General features: G+C 43.3%; 1 protein-coding gene across 2 annotated transcripts in view; it reads left to right on the plus strand.

Annotated features, from left to right (window-relative positions):
• aox6 (aldehyde oxidase 6) overlaps positions 1-16,741 on the plus strand; it is a 35,812-nt gene extending 19,071 nt beyond the window's left edge. Inside the window, exons 11-34 of one of the 2 annotated variants that reach the window (XM_086284369.1) lie at positions 14-165; positions 3,120-3,213; positions 3,291-3,400; positions 3,551-3,735; positions 3,822-3,984; positions 4,061-4,138; positions 4,223-4,392; positions 6,177-6,303; positions 6,385-6,507; positions 6,683-6,779; positions 6,843-6,967; positions 7,093-7,226; positions 7,552-7,639; positions 8,233-8,319; positions 8,404-8,595; positions 8,678-8,905; positions 9,368-9,463; positions 10,464-10,667; positions 10,738-10,790; positions 10,868-10,982; positions 11,096-11,161; positions 13,216-13,404; positions 13,498-13,665; positions 13,937-16,741. In XM_086284369.1, the coding sequence (XP_086140495.1) occupies positions 14-165; positions 3,120-3,213; positions 3,291-3,400; positions 3,551-3,735; positions 3,822-3,984; positions 4,061-4,138; positions 4,223-4,392; positions 6,177-6,303; positions 6,385-6,507; positions 6,683-6,779; positions 6,843-6,967; positions 7,093-7,226; positions 7,552-7,639; positions 8,233-8,319; positions 8,404-8,595; positions 8,678-8,905; positions 9,368-9,463; positions 10,464-10,667; positions 10,738-10,790; positions 10,868-10,982; positions 11,096-11,161; positions 13,216-13,404; positions 13,498-13,665; positions 13,937-13,987 (3,095 nt within the window). In that variant the 3' untranslated portion in view covers positions 13,988-16,741. Of the gene's footprint in view, positions 1-13; positions 166-3,119; positions 3,214-3,290; positions 3,401-3,550; positions 3,736-3,821; positions 3,985-4,060; positions 4,139-4,222; positions 4,393-6,176; positions 6,304-6,384; positions 6,508-6,682; positions 6,780-6,842; positions 6,968-7,092; positions 7,227-7,551; positions 7,640-8,232; positions 8,320-8,403; positions 8,596-8,677; positions 8,906-9,367; positions 9,464-10,463; positions 10,668-10,737; positions 10,791-10,867; positions 10,983-11,095; positions 11,162-13,215; positions 13,405-13,497; positions 13,666-13,936 lie in introns of those variants that run through there. The other variant, XR_015127312.1, reaches the window with a different exon arrangement.
• Positions 16,742-16,917: the final 176 nt, after the last annotated feature.

Raw genomic sequence — 16,917 nt, forward strand, 5'->3', positions numbered from 1 at the left:
TTCCTCTCTGCAGGCGTTTGGGTGGGAGCGGGCTGCAGTTTGTCTGAGCTTCACTCTGTCTTGGAGAAGCTGGTTCCTCAGTTCCCGGAGGAGAAGACTGAGGTGTTCAGAGCACTGAACCGGCAGCTGGGGAACCTGGGAAGTGTGCAGATCCGAAACGTCGCTGTAAGGAGAAATCGCACATGTGCAATTGATTGTTATTATTTGTGTTTTACTTCATTTCTAGATTTATTTTCCCCCCTCCTCCACATCCTGTTTCCATCGCTTAAATTAACCCTTGCTGTAGCACTAACCAGCCGCTGTGAAAGAGTCCCATTTAATTTTAATTACAAAGAGCAAGAATTAAAAGATTCATAGGATTTTGTTTTAACATCATCCTGATGCAGGATCCTCAGTTGATATTTGCTCATATTTATTTGAACATTTAATACATCTTGTTTGAGATGTATTCATATTATTTGTAACTGGCACTGTGGTTTCTTGCTTATGGAACATAGACTTAAGTTTGAATAACGTGGACTGCTGCTTTGTGGACACTGCATCAGTGCTGGTGCGTTCCTCTCACCACATGTTGCATTTTAGCCGAGGGCGAGCAGAAAAGGCTCATTGTTTTTGTGAAATATGAAACTCCCTGATGAAGGCTTGTGTGCAGAAGCCTGTTGGAGTTCATCCAGTTGAGCTTGACTAAAGCATGAGAATGAAGCCATTTTTAAATGATTTTTAAGCCTGTAATAGTAGTAGTAGTAATAATAATAATAATAATGGATTGGATTTATATAGCGCTTTTCAAGGCACCCAAAGCGCTTTACAATACCACTATTCATTCACTCTCACATTCACACACTGGTGGAGGCAGCTACAGTTGTAGCCACAGCTGCCCTGGGGCAGACTGACAGAAGCGAGGCTGCCATATCGCGCCATCGGCCCCTCTGGCCAACACCAGTAGGCAAGTAGGGTAAAGTGTCTTGCCCAAGGACACAACGACCAGGACAGAGAGCCCAGGGATCGAACCGGCAACCTTCCGGTTACAGATGCGATTCCCAACCCCCTGAGCCACGGTCGCTCATGTATGTACCCATCTATCTGTTTTCAATGTCACAGGGCCAACATGTAGACGACCGTTCATGCTCACATTGACATCTTTAGAATCACCAGTTAACCGAACACCGTGCATGTTTTTGGGGCTCTGGGAGGGAGTCGGAGTGAAACCACACAGACTTGGTAAGGACAAGCAAACGCCATGCAGAAAGACCCCCACTGTAGATTCTAATGCAGGACCTTCTTGCTGTGAGGCGATGGTGCAAGTATTGCTTTTGTTGCATATAAGCATTTTTTTTTTTTTTTTTTTTTTTTTTTTTTTTTTTTTGCTGAGCTGTAGTGCTCTGCACTTATTCCAGAAGGTACTCTGAGCCCGTTGCTCATTTTACAGGGCCGATCTGTAATGGCTGCAGCTGCCGCGCACGGCTGTGACTGGGGTGTCAGGAACCGGTTAACACAGTTAGGGAGAGAGCATGAGGGTGGGAATGGATGTTTGTATCTGTGTGTGCCTGTATGTCTGTGTCTATATGTCAGGTTGGGTGTCAGGCGCCACCTCTCTGGGGACATCTCAGGCCCTCCAAGGTTTGGAGGCCTATCTCCCCCTACCACCACTTCCCCTGCCAGTGGCGGACCCCCTCAGGTATCGGTGCGTTGGTGGTTCTTTGTGTCCGGGGATGGGCGTCCAGGTACACACCGGCTCACTCCTTGGCGGCCGCTTATCGGGGCCTGGAGCCTGGGGCTCGCTCGGGCCACTTCGGAGGTGGGGAGCCCCCGGCCTCTCGGCCTGGGGCTCGGTCACTCAGGCGCAGCTGGCTGCCGGCGGAGCTCACGGGCGCGTCACTGCAACTCCCCCTGGCTTCTGCTCCGCGGCTGCTGAGTGAGCCCTCATCTGGGACTCTCCTCAGCTCTTTCCGGGACAGTGGCGCGGCTGCCCCTCTGTTGGTCTTCCTTGGTCTCTTGTGTTCTGGGGGCCTCTGGATGTCTGGAGTTTTGATCTCCTCCACACCTGCTTCACGCCCTGGAGGACGGGGCTGTGGCCCCCCCACACCCTCTAGCAGATTATTACATGAAGGAACCTTTTAAAAAAACAAAAAACAAGCGCGTCCATGCTCACAGGTGTACACACGGGTGATCACACCCACAAACTACACCCTTTTTGGCTCCTACCTCAAAGCACACTGTGTTCTGTTGATCTTATGTGCTGCACAATAATGTTTGATATTTAGTATTTACTGTCATATTCCCATATATCATTGTGATGTTGTTTATTCTATTACTCTTGTTCTCTTCTGCTTGCTTTCTTTTTTCTTTCTCAGCAGGTGATCCAGGTGATTGATATATGCATTTTTTTTTTCTCTGCCCGTTCTGTTGGTTTTTGTTTTTTGCCCTTCTCCCCCGTCCCTCTTCTCAGCTGTTTCTCTTTCCCTCTTTCTTTCTCCCCTTCTTTCCCCCAGTCAAGTCTGTCCCGTATTCAGTAAGTGAAAATAAAATAAACAATAAAAGGTGAATCAAATGGACCATTACGGCAAGGCTGGGATGGTCAGTTTGGTAAAGTAAATCCGTTGGGCATCTTTCTTTGCCTTTAGACAACAATTCTGATGGCAAAAGAGCCAAACGGGACAGGCCAAAAAAAAAAAAAGGAACCGGTTAACAATAACCAGTCAAACAGTTGCTGCACAACATCAAAAAACCAACACCACATTTAAATTTCCCATAGAACTGAAAGTAAAAAGCTCCTAAGATGTTACGTTTCATGCATCGGTCTAACATTGTTTAAATGGTGCCTGAGTGGCCAAAGCTGAGGGCACAGCTGCTCTCATGCTAGCTCAGCCAGTGAAGGTCTACTGCAGATGATGAGAAATACTACTGCAATATAGTGAACGTTTCCTCATGGGTCAGACGTCATGCAAAAAATCAGCTAGACAAAGAAGAAATATCTTCGCTGTGGGCATGAGGGGGCACTGTAAGACAAAAAGAGGGCTGGCTTCAAAGAAACTAGAACTCAAAGCCTTGAATTAAAACTTAAACTGATTATAATCTCCTCTCGTTTCTGAGTACAAGTTTAATGTGTCTGCATTTAGTCTCTGGGAGGAAACATCGTGAGTGCGTACCCCAACTCGGACCTGAATCCCATTTTGGCTGCCGGCAACTGCAAAGTCAGCGTGATTTCCAGCGGTGAGTCAAAAAAAAAAAAAATATCAAGATGAGTGATGAATAAACAAACTGCAACTTGAACTCTATGAATTCACCAGGAGGAAGACGAGAGGTTCCCCTGAATCAGGACTTCTTCGTGGGATTTGGGAAAGTCATCCTGCAGCCGGAGGAGATTGTCGTCTCCGTTTTCATCCCCTTTTCCAGAAAGGTACACCAACTTTATTCTTTATTTGTAAGAACATGCTGCGTCTCCTCCACACTGGTGACACATATTTTACTGTGTGGCTGTGAGCGTCTGTCATAGATTATGTGCTAAAGAGAAAACGATTACTAGTGCTGCACCTCGTCTCACCTGCAGGGGGAGTTTGTTCAGGCTTTACGCCACGCACCGAGGAAGGAGGCCTCCTTCGCCACTGTGACAGCCGGGATGAGGGTGATGTTCTCAGAGAGCTCCAGAGTGGTTCAGGATGTCAGTATTTACTACGGAGGGATGGGCCCGACCACAGTCAGTGCAGCCAAAACCTGCCAGGCCATCATCAGGAGGTCTCTTTGTTTTCCCCTCAATTTCCGCTCTCTACTTTACTTCATTACTTTCTCACCTTGTGCTGATTTGCTTTTCTTCCCTTCAGGCCGTGGGACGACGAGACCCTCGGCCAAGCCTACGACATCCTTCTGGAAGAGCTGGCCCTCCCTCCTTCAGCTCCAGGAGGGAAGGTGGAGTTTCGTAGGTCTCTGACTCTTAGTCTGCTCTTCAAATTCTACCTGGAGGTCCTGCACAAGCTGAAAGCAATGGTAAAAAGAGATCTACTTTAAAGAAATAGTGCAGGGTAATGTGGTAAATCCAACTGACTTAAATGTATTTTTACAGAATGTGATCACAGACGAGGTTCCTGAGAAGATACAACCTTTACCCAGAGAGATCCAACCTGGCCTGCAGGAGTTCCAGGTTACAAAATGGCTTTCAGAATGGTTTAACTCAAAAACAGATGTGCTTTCTTCATAAACACGACTACTTCCTCTTCCTCATCAGCCTGTCTCAAAGGACCAGAGTAACCACGATGCAGTAGGGCGTCCCATGATGCATCGGTCCGCCATCAGCCAGGCCACAGGCGAGGCTGTGTACTGCGATGACCTCCCAAAGATAGAGGGCGAGCTCTTCCTCATGGTGGTCACCAGCTCCCGACCACACGCTAAGATCACGTAAGCACCAAATGGCAACGCCAACAAGGAAAAGCCAAAAACTACAGTTCCTCTAATGGCCACAGGAGGTGTCTTGTTCATGATCACAAGTAATTATGGTCCCTTCACACAGGCAGCACTAAAAAGCAGATTCTTCTGTTGCTTGCACTGCATAATAGGTTTCCTGCTGTGTCAGCAGGACTTCCACAGGGCTGTGGACTGACATACATTTGCGCGAACAATAGAAATGCAAAATAATGGATGCATACAGGAAACATGAAGACCATGATCAGCTGCAGGAAGTGACAGGAAAGGCAGAGCAATGCAGCCAGATGGACACAGATTTGCTTAACCTTTAAAACGTTAGCCTTAAAACATGGCTTCCACATCAGCAATGCAAAGCTATCTAAAAACCTGTATTCTATCCAAAGACCACCAGATGGCGATAGCTGAGCGATGACCTCTAGGTTTTGTTGTGTGTGTGCTCCTGGTCATGCTTTGTTTCCAAAGACAGATGGTGTCACTAACAAAAAGACAGACAGCAGATCTGGCGATGTTAATACTTTCATTGGGAGTCACTGAGATTACAAGGCAGTGCATCAGGGGGCCAGATGATGGTTTGCACATATGCAGAGGAGGGAAGGTGGATATTCTGGACATGGGATGTTAAAGAAAATCATGCCTGTGCAGTTATGAAGGAGTAAAGTTACATTTTGTCTCTGGCTGTAAAGATGTTTAATTCTGCTGTAAAGTCAGGCATTTTAACATGGGACTCTATGGCGACTGACTCATGCTTGGAGTCCGCCTCAAGTGGTCACTAGAGGAACTGCAGTGTTTGGCGCATTATTGTTGGTTTCACTTTTGCAATCAACATTAGGGTTGGGCGATATGTAAAAAAAAAAAAAAAAAAAAAAATTCCAACCGGCAATTGTGAGTCCAGCAATCGTGGGCGATATATTCGCGTATGCGCAGACTTTTTGATGGGCGGAGCAATGTAATCATGCATGGTCATCACGATTAAATTTTTTTTAAACACACTCGACCCATCTGGAGCACAGAACGGACGAACTCCCAAAATGCATTGACGGAGACATTTCAGGGATTTTGAGTCAGTCTGCGCTCCAGCTGGCTTAATTGTTAATCGCGTCAAGTCGTGTTAATTCGTAAAAAAAAACACTAAAGAAAAAAGTTGCCAATGTTTTTTTTTTTTTGTTTTGTTTTGTTTTTTTTGTTTGTTTTGTTTTTTTGGGGGGGGTGTTTGGGCCAGATGAAAAAGGATGTAATCAAAGCAGTGTGCTGCTTGTGCAGACGTATAGTGCGAGCAAAGCACTCAAACACGACTAACTTACATGAGTATGTACGTGTCCACCATCCGGCTGAGTATGCTTGGCTATCACCAGCTTCTGCAGCTCCATCAACAAGCATTTGGGCGCACTCTGAAGAGGGTGCAGTGGCTCGCAGTTGAAAGAGGGTGCTTTTAAAAAAAAAAATACACAAATTTTTATTTTTTTTGGGGGGGGGGGGGTTCTGTTGACTGCTTCTATTAGCTCCATCATTCTTAGCAAACTCACTCATGGGCAAATAAATAAATCACCCTGGTAAACTTCTCAAACACGACTAACTTGCATGAGCGATTGGACTAATGTTCATCCAATCGCCCCACCCTAGTCAACATAGACAAACTTCACTTTGGAGCTTTTGAGTTTAATTATCTTTAAATAACGAGCTTTAGTGCATTTACATTAGGAAAAAGAGGCTCTTTCTGGTGTTTTCATGCTGATATTTTGATGTTTGCTGTCTGACAGAGGGCTGGATGTGAGCGAAGCCCTACAGCTTCCCGGCGTTGTCGACGTCATCACAACCAAAGACATTCCCGGGAAGAAAGTCCGCACATTTTGCGGCTATAATGAGGAGCTGCTTGCCGAGAGCGAGGTAGAGCCTTCTGCGCACCCGCTGCTCTTTACTCACATTTAAACACTAATGGGGAAATTACGACACTCACCATATCTGCAGGTGTCGTGCATCGGTCAGATGATATGTGCGGTGGTCGCCGACACAAAGGCGCACGCCAAACGAGGAGCAGCAGCTGTAAAGATCAGCTATGAAGACCTGCCCGATCCCATTTTCACCATCGAGGTTTGACTTTTTACCCTTTGAGCATCTGCATCATGGGGAATACTATAGTTTGAGTAGTAAAACTGTTTCTGTTCCTTTACATCGGGGTGTTTTGCTCTGTTTTTTGATAATTCACTGGAGAAAATGCTAAAAGTGCAGATGGGTAAACTTTTCAACGTCACACTTTTTGTGACAGGAAGCCGTCGAGAAGTCATCTTACTTTGAACCACGACGTTTGCTTCAGAGGGGAGATGTGACTGAAGCCTTTAAAACTGTCGACAAGGTTTATGAAGGTAAAAGTTGTTTGAGAACAACGTCTGCTTTTTCTTTTTAAACTCTGCATGTTTTCTCCTCAGGGGAGATTCGAATTGGAGGCCAGGAGCATTTCTACATGGAGACGCAGAGCATGCTGGTGGTTCCCGTCGGCGAGGAGATGGAGTTCAACGTTTACATCTCCACTCAGTGGCCAACTTTGATTCAGGTAAACGGAGCAGGTGTGTGTCAGTGAACCTGAGAGTTACTCAGTGAGTAATGGCTCACCAGTGCTCACATGTTGAACATAAAAGACAAGTCAGAGCTGCAGGTGGGTTGGATCTCTCTGTGCAGGATGCTGTTGCCGAGACATTGAACATTGCATCCAACAGAGTCACTTGTCATGTCAAAAGAGTGGGCGGAGCCTTTGGAGGGAAGGTCACCAGAACCTCAGTTTTGGCTTCTATCACCTCGGTGGCTGCTTGGAAGTGAGTCCAAAGGATTAGCAAGTCTTTCACACAGGCTGGTCGGTAACCTCCAAGCCACAAATATCTGACAGAGGCCGTTCACTTTCAAAGTAAAAGGTCTACGTTACCAAAGCAATTGCAAGTAGGTTTTTGTTTCAGCACCATCTCTGTAGCCACTGGCCAACTAGTGGGGAATACAGCAATTTCCTTAACAGCTGGCAGTTGCTAAGGGTCGCTTACCTTCACTCTCTGGACCTGTGTTACTGAGGCCTGAAGAGACATTAATAAAGAAAAAGAAGCTGGAAAGTTCTTACATTTTGTTTTCTTTTATTATAACTGTTTAAAGGACCAATCGTGCCGTCCGCTGTGTCCTGGAGCGCGGCGAGGACATGCTCATTACAGGAGGCCGACATCCCACCCTGGGAAAATATAAGGTACAACCAAGCGCACAGGATATACCTTCTAATTTTTTAGGTGTTGCCCACTGTTTTGATTTTATTTTATTTATTTAGTTTTTAAGAAAATTACTTTTGAATTTCAAATATACTTGGTATCGTTATTTATTGGTTAGGATTCTGAGTGTTTTGTGTGAGGGGAGCCTTCCAGCGCTTTAATTATTCAAACAGTGTGATGTAAGACAGAACCAAGGTGCAGCAGAGTCTGCAGAGAGGTTTGTGTTTGTCTCTCAGCTGTAAAGGCTGATGTGGTATTGTCTGCACTCTACCGAGCAGGCGTGAAACGTGGATGCCTAAGTTTGTGACTCCAGTAACTCAAAGAAGCGATGTAGGAGTTTTAAATCAATACCATAGGTGTATCTACTAGGAGGTTGAGCGGTAGCTCCAGTATTTTTTGTAAAGAGTTGTCTTACATTTCTTACTTTCTTGGTGGTTTACAAATGTGGGCTTTAAAGGATTTCATCTTCAGTTTTGAAAGGTTGTGACCAAAAGATCTTTAAACTTTTTAGTTTTAAAGGCGTTGTTGACTTGTGTTCGTCATCATCCTGGGAGTTGACTGCTGTTTGTTTCAGGTGGGTTTCATGAATGATGGGAAGATTGTTGCTGCAGATTTCCAGTTCTTTGCCAACAGTGGCAACACTGTAGATGAGTCTCCCTTGGTAAGTGGAAAAAGGAAATGCTACTGGAGATAAATGTAAGTGAAACGCCAAAGAACGTAAGAGTGGATTTTGTGGTGTTTGCAGGTTGCTGAGAAGATGGTCCTCCACATGGACACCGCGTACAACATCCCCAATCTGCGAGGTCGCGGCACCGCATGCAAGACCAACCTGCCATCAAACACTGCCTTCAGGGGCTTTGGGGTGCCCCAGGGCCTGCTGATCGTGGAGAACATGATCAACGACGTTGCCATGGTGTTGGGATGCCCCGCCGACAAGGTTCCGCCCCAACCTCTCCTGCCACGAGCTCGACCGGGTTTACAAAACAGCATCTAATTAAATGTTTAAAATCCTTCATCAGATTCGGGAGATGAACATGTACAGGGGCCCTTCGACCACCCACTACAAGTTTGAGTTCAACCCCGAGAACTTGCTGCGCTGCTGGGAAGAGTGCAAGCGCCGGTCTGACTACAGTGCCCGCCGTGGCGCCATCGAGCAGTTTAACGAGCAGAACCGCTGGAAGAAGAGGGGGATTTCCATCATCCCCATCAAATATGGCATCGCCTTTTCAGATGGCTTCCTTAATCAGGTCTGATCTTATTCTGTCCCCGCAGGCTTGGAGTTTCCAGAGTTTTGTGCTCATGTTCACAAGTTTTTGCTGATGTGAAAGTCAGCAAAAACTTTGCCTTCATTGTTGGCGCCATACAAAAAGAAGCCATATCTAGTAATAGATCATGCAAAAGGGCATGGAGAGAGCTGCACAACACTGCATGACACCCTGTGATGTCACAATGACTCCGTGAAGTCTTGCAGAATGACACACTGCAAGAATATATCTTAGATTTTTACAGCTTACAGAAGCCAAAGAGCCAATTCTGCTCAAGTCCTGTGTGTAAAGACAAGAGCCTGTTTCAGGGTCTTTGTGTTTGTGTTTTTTGGGTATTTTTTTTTTTCTTTGTAGTTGTTACTGCTGTGGCTGCGCGACTGCAGGTTGCATGCAGTCAGCTCAGTAGCCGCTTGCTTCTGTTTAGTTCAGTTTTGTTTGTGGCAGGCTGCAGCTTTGGTCCACATCTACAAAGACGGTTCGGTTCTGGTGAGTCACGGTGGGACGGAGATGGGTCAGGGAGTCCACACGAAAATGCAGCAGGTACTGTGTGAAGCACCTCACTGGAAACGACAAAAAAAATGTGTATATAACAAAATATCATGTATTTGTGTATTTAAAAAAAAAAAAAAAAATGCACTCCAAAAGGTTAACTTAAATTAATTAGTGTTAATGTATGCATGTAAAAATCTTATAAATATAATAAGAAACACATGTTGAGCTATATAAATGTACAATGTAAATATATAAATGGAGTACATGGGGAAAAAAATAGCACGTCGAGATGTATAAATTAGGAATATGTTAAAAATAGTTAAATAATAAAATCATTTTGTGCATCAAAATCAAGAAATAAGCATAAAAAGACTTAAAGAATCACACGATAAATGCATTTATTTTAATGCTATTTAAAAGATAAGAAGACAATTGTTGGGTGGATTAAAACAACAACAGCTTAACGGTATTGCTGCATATTGCATTAGAGCCTTCCAGTTTAATGTTTAACACCATTATATTTGGATAATCTGCGTGAGATAACTGTAGCACTGAAAACATGTGAAGGCAGCACACTGGTGAAGCGGTAGACACGATTTTTATTTTTACCTGCTTACAAAGGTTTACCTCCCGTTATGCTCGCTTCCACCATCGTTTTGCCACAAATGCAAAAAGGGCACCAATTCTAATTTATCCGCCACTGAAAATAGTTCCCGAGAGTTGCACTGTTTGAGGTGCAAATTTCACCGGCCAGGTCGCACCACGGGACATCTGTGGCTGCAATGAGCAGGTGTTAATTATTAGCTTATGTATCAGAAATGTTCAGTAAACTATTTTTGGCTTTTGGGGGGGTTTGGTTGTAGTTTTGAGACATTTGCAGATATTGACGTTAAGAGGATGAACATTAAAAATACTGTAAAGTTTGTGTCACTGCTGTTTTCGTTTTGTTGGTCTGTCTTTGGCCAGATTTGTGCTTCAGTATTATTACAAAAAAGCAGAAAAACACCAGATTTATGCCTTTCGGGGTCTGGCTTTTTCTGTTTGTTAGATTGCGAGCCGGGAGCTTCACATCCCGCCCTCAAAGATCTACATCAGTGAAACCAGCACCAACACCGTTCCCAACACTTGCCCATCTGCTGCGTCCTTTGGTACCGATGCTAACGGCATGGCGGTCAAAGATGCCTGCCAGATTCTGTACCAGCGACTGGAGCCAATCAGAAAGAAGAACCCCAAAGGAACCTGGGAGAGCTGGGTACGAAAATCCTTGAATGATGTTGTTAGATTTGGAGCATTTAAATAACATAACTTTTCTTTGAACGCAGGCCAATAAAGCATTTATGGAGAAGATCAGTTTGTCAGCGACTGGATTTTACAAGTATGATAGAAATCTCCCCCCACACCCATAATGGATGAAGTAGCAGTAAGTGACTGTATCTTCCTGTTTGTCCTCAGAGGTCCTGACCTTTACGTCGACTGGGACAAGATGGAGGGCCAGCCTTATGCTTACTACACCTACGGAGTGAGCTGCTCCGAGGTGGAGCTGGATTGCCTCACCGGAGAATACAGGGTCTGTCTGAACGGTCTCGACTCTGAATGCCACTTGCTGCAAACAGAAGGAATATTGCCAGAAAATAAAGGAATCCTTTTTTAGTTTTCTTTTCATGTTTGTGCTTCTTGCAGACGTTGAGGACTGACATCGTAGTGGATATCGGCAAAAGTGTGAACCCATCTGTGGACATGGGCCAGGTCAGACCTACGGCCATTTTACATCTTTGCATGACTGCCTGGCAGTTGTTTCAGTGTCATTAACCAACACAATGTAAACAGCATGAAAAAGACTGGAGCCAGAATTTGTGTTCTTGAGAAATAGTTCTCTGGGCTTTCTGAAGGTCTGCCAGAGCAGTAAAATCATACCTGGACAGAAAAACACACAGTGGAGCACTATCAGTCATGGATTGGCCTCCCCAGAGCTCGGACCTCAACATTATTGAAGCAGTGTGGGATCATGTTGACAGAGAACATAACAAAAGGCAGAAACATCCAAAGAAGAGCTTTGAATGTCCTTCAAGAAGCCTGGAGAACTATTCCTGAAGACTACTTAAAGACTAGGGCTGAGTATCGTCACTGATTTCTAGAATCGATTCGATTCCGATTCAAAAGGTCCTGAATCGATTCGATTCAGTTTGATTTGAATCTGGGAAATTTTGCCTCAGTCAGAAATATTATAATTCAGATCAGTACATTTACATATTTTTGTATCTATAAAAAGGAAGCTGACACACACAAGACTTTATCAAAGGTGTGAGCGTCACAGCAGAGGCCTTTGTGTCAAAGTAGCTGAAGATAAAACACAGAAAAACATGAGGGCGATTTTCCTGGCCTGGGATTTTATAAAAATATTCTGCAGTACATCAAAAGCGAAAGAAAACCATTAATCAGCTTATGAACATTACCTCTGAAGTTACAGTGGTTTTATTAGAGACACGGCTGAGCGTTTTGCATTTTGTATAATTTTACAAAGTTTAAATCTGTTCAGTATAGAACAGCAGAAATTAGGTTTTCTTTTTGGAAGTGAGTAAAAGGAAAAGAAAAAAAACATCGGCCGACAGCGCTGTAAACAACAGTCTTGTGCGTAACAAGCAAGCGAATAATGCAGAAAACAGATTTCAGGGATAGACGGGGAAACTGTTCTTGAAGTACAGAGAGAGAGAGAGCTGTGCATGAAGTGTGGGTTGTTTTTTGTTTTTGTTTGTTTTTTTTGTTGTTGTTTTTTTGTGGTGGATGCAAAACAGTAAAAGTCAGAGGGAATTCAAAACGATGTTTATGTGAAGCTTAGTTTGGATCTTCTTTTGCTGCTGGTTCAGTCAATATTGTTTGGAGAGAGATCAAACTAACAGCTTTAGAATCGGCGTAAACACAAAGCGCGGACCCGCCAAAACATCAGAATCAGCGAGCTGTCGGCTTTCAGCCCCGACCGTGTCCGTGCCATCGGTGAGAAAGCCACATCTCACTGATTTTGATCTGCGGGTCCGCGCTTTGTGTTTACGTCTTTGTGCAGAACCCGTGTAGCTGCTCTCATTTACCGTTTTAAATGTTTGGTGGTTGTCAAAAGTTTGTGACGTTTCACCTGAGATTCTGGAATTTTGGGCAAAATACATTTGTATAAAACAATCGATTCAGGATTTTAATGAATTGATATCACGTTATCCAAGCCAGAATCCATCATTAAAACCCACCCTTATTAAAGACACGACAAAGCTAAGAGAGTTCAGAATGTGCTGAAGAATAAAGGTGGTCACACCAAATAAGTAATTCAGTTCAAATTATTATATAGTGCCAAATCAGAACAGCAATCCCCTCAAGGTGCTTTATATTGTAAGATAAAGACCCTACAATAATGCATTGAAACCCTCAGCAATCAAACAACCCACTGTGGGTAAGCACTTGGTGTAAATGGAAAAGAAAAGACTTGCTTTTTAACAGGGAGAAAACTCTGGCAGAACCAGGTTCGCGGAGGGCTGTCTGCAACCAAACCATGGCAATTTTAATCATTTAAAAAGGGGGAACCAGAGGTCCAGAGCCAAAAGTTACCTGAGCTGACCTTCAGGTTTGTTAGAACTGTTCAAACCCCCCCAGTCGATATGTATACTCAAGCCCGTTTGCACGGTTCAGTAAGTGGCTGCACCCATTTCACCCAGTGTTTTAAAACCTGAACAGCTGAATTTAGTTAAGTAAAAAAACAACTTTTAGCAGAGCGTAGTAATTAACGTCTCTCTCCTTGATTTCTTCCCTTCTCTCAGATTGAGGGAGCGTTCATGCAGGGTTTGGGTCTCTACACTCTGGAGGAGCTGAAGTTTTCTCCCTTCGGGCTGCTGTACACTCGAGGACCGTCTCAGTACAAGATCCCGGCGGTCTGCGATGTGCCGCTGCAGTTTAACGTCTACCTGCTGCCCGACTCTGACAACCCCTACGCCATCTACTCTTCAAAGGTCAGACACAAGGAGGAAGATTACTTCCAAACACCTCAGTCTTTTAGTTTTCTATTGTACTTGGTGCGTTGCTGATTTTTGTCTCCTGTGCAGGGTATTGGAGAACCCACCCTCTTCTTGGGCAGTTCGGTGTTCTTCGCCATCAAAGACGCCGTGGCTGCTGCTCGCTCCGATTCTGGTTTGAAGGGACCCTTTTCTCTAAACTCCCCTGCAACACCAGAGAGGGCCTGCTTAGCCTCTGCCTCCCCATTCACTCAGAAGGTAACTACACATGTCAGCTACACAATCTGGAGTTCGCCTAAACGGGACAGTTTGTAAACTTCAGGTCCTGTAACTGTAAATTTATGCTTACAGACAGGAAAGGTCGAGGAGTTCAGCTGTCACATAAACTTTAAGCACATTCTGCTCATATTAATGAGAGGCCACTGTGAGTGATGGCAGGAAGCTCATACCTGTGGGAATGATGATGGTGTGCAGAACTGTTTTGAAGACCAAAACTTTACACATTAATTCCTATTCTTTTTGTTTCCAGGTTCCAGCCAGCAAACCAGGGTCTTTCAAGCCGTGGGCCTTGGACATCTGAGACTGAATCAAACTAAAGATTTTAAACTAATCATTTTTAGCTAATATCAGGTGAAATTCACTTAGAGTAGCAAAAAATACCAGCCGCGGGGCAAAGGTGCTTTTAATCCACTTCAGTGTTTAACACCTTTACAGATTTTATTGTATCATTGAATTTAAGATTTCAGAAGCTAAACACAAATCACTGCGATGCACACGTCACACCTACCCACTGAGTCAAATACACACGGTTAACGCTGTTGTGCAGTCAAATTTCCTTTGATTTAAGACTGCATGTTTCACTTGCACAGAATCTGTCACAGAGTCCGATGATCATTTCTCTTCTTTTTCTTTTTTTGTGGTGGTCCACCACATGCACAGTGCAGTTAGTTTTTAATCTTTTATAGATATCTTTTTTTAGTTATTCTGTTACCAAATGTAACCAGAATTGTGGCCACTCGAGTGGGTTTCAGCCCGCAGACGTGTTCCTCATTTTTATTAATTTTAAACACAAAGAATCAACATTGTGATTGAATTAGATTTATTCTGTGTTATGGGAAATGCTCTGCCAATCAAAAATATACGTGAATGAGGTCGCTTTCTTGTTACCCGGAAGCATATCGCGCAGAGGAACGCGCACTCAAAAACGGATCCCAACAAATTGGCGCTTTTGCGAATACGTTTGCTGATAGTAACACCATGTGATTCAGCTAATAACACAGGGATTTCATCATTTGTGAAGCCAGGCTGAAAACACTCAGCAATCTGTGCATTCACGACTGGATGTAATACCGGTAGCTTAGCTGTAGCATTTGTAGCTGAGGGCTTCAGCTTCCAGGTAACAAGGAAATGACGTCATTCACGTAGATTACTGATTGGCAGCGCTAACTCGAAATTTCGAGTTGCTTTTCTCAGAATATTGAGTTAATAAATCGGAATTTTGAGAAAATAACTCGGAATTTTGAGTTATGGATCTTTTTTTTTTTTTTTTTTAAGTGGCGGAAACAGGCTTCCATAAATGTGAGACGATCGTCCACTTGATCTTTGGTTTTGTCTGAAGGCATTGATTTGTTTTGTGCTTGAATGCTTGATTTAGAAGGGAAAACATAAATTATGTTTAATAAAGCAAAGAAAATCCACCTTTTGTCTCTGTAAAACTAAGGATGAACTCAAAGTCACTTTAGAGACTAAGGCCATGCTGACTGGTACACGAGGATGATCACACCACAAGGATGATCTTCACTGGCTACAGTTGTTGTGCTGCTCATTAAAAGAAATGCCTAATCAGCCACTCACATGGCAGCAACTCTGCATGTTTAGGGACGTAGATGTGGTCAAGACGACCTGCTGGACTCCAAACAGAGCATCAGAATGGAGAAAAAATGTGATATAAGTGGCTTTGACTGTGGTGTGGTGGTTCTGCATATTTGAGCAGCTGCTGCTCTGCTCTTCCACACAACCACCGTAAACCTATCATAAATACAAATACTTTTTTTCTCTTTTCTTTCTTAAATTCTGCCATATTTGCCTATAACTAAAATATTTCTGTATATCAGGCAAATAACAAACTGAAGTCATGTTATATTACTAAAGTTTACCTGGCACAGTGTGAGAAATTAGTGAAGCACAACATTCAACCTCTAAGAAAATGATTTTCTTTAGGAATGTAGATAAATAACTGTAATTTGGCATCTTATTAGTTTTTATAAAAGTAAATTAAAATTTTTTTTTAGGGTGAAGTATTTCAATTAAAGAGCTTACAGAATAACATTTGTAATGGATTACTCACTACAGACGCTCTAACTGGGTTACTGGATTATTTGAAGGCAAAACTTTTATGTAACACAGACACTTGTGATTTATCGGAACAATACGTTTTTTTTTTTTTTTTTTTTGTTTTGTTTTTTGTCTTTGGCTGAAACTTAATTAGAACAGCAGAATGTGTGCGTGTGCGCGTGCGTGCGCATCAAAGCTGGAAGTAGCAACTGCACTATCCTCGGGTGATTTCTGAATTCTGCATTTTGACGCTTTTTGTTTGCTGCCATCCTGTGTTTTGTTTGTTTTTCTGCACTAGAAAACACTGCATTTGGGTGATACTTTATTCAGCAGTTAGCTAGCTAGTTGGTAAGTTGCATCCATAAGCTGTACAGTATTACTTGTACAGTAATTGAATTTCATTCACCAACACTGCGTGATGGTGTTTGCCTCACAGCAAGTTGGATTATTTCTTTGATAATTATGTTAAAAAGGCTCAAATATGGCTGAATTGGCAACACAAAGGCTCGTTTCACCCTGTACCCAAAACACATCCTCATGATTCCCAAGACCTTTGGGAAAACATCCCGTGGACTGACTAGGCAAAAGCTGAACTTTTCTGGAAGGTTTGAGTCCCATTACATCAGACATAAAACAACTTCACAGCAACAGTGTGATGGTCTGGGGCTGCTCTGCTGCTTCAGGATGAGTTGCTGTAATTGATGGAACCATGAATTCTGCTCTCTACTAGAAAATCCTGAATGAGAATGTCTGAGCATTAGTTCATGCCCTGAAGATCAAGAGCACTTGAGTTCTGCAGCAGGACAATGATCAGAAACACACCAGTGCAAAAGTAAAAAATAAAAATCGAGGTTTTGGTGTGATCGGACACTGATAAAGGGAAAAATGTTAGAATATGTAGGGAACATGAAAGGGAATGTAATTTCACCTGGAAATATCAATCATATGTTTATTGTGTGCATATATGTATATGATAAATTAATAAATGAACCTATATGTAGTGTGTTTGGGTCTGTGAGCTATTTTCACTGTTTACCAAAAGGAAATTAGTTTCTTTTTTTATTTTAGCCACAGAATACTTCCCTTTGGGTGATTTTCCATGAAGAACAAATCGACTAACACATTTTCAGAGACTTCAAGCCTTATGCATTTATATCACACAGGTGGTGTTCATGC

This window comes from Aulonocara sp. 'chitande type north' Nkhata Bay, linkage group LG23, assembly GCF_057382095.1.
Source record: "Aulonocara sp. 'chitande type north' Nkhata Bay isolate Kocher_YH1m ecotype deep benthic linkage group LG23, A_spYH_male_GT1.1, whole genome shotgun sequence".
Classification (NCBI taxonomy): domain Eukaryota; kingdom Metazoa; phylum Chordata; class Actinopteri; order Cichliformes; family Cichlidae; genus Aulonocara; species Aulonocara sp. 'chitande type north' Nkhata Bay.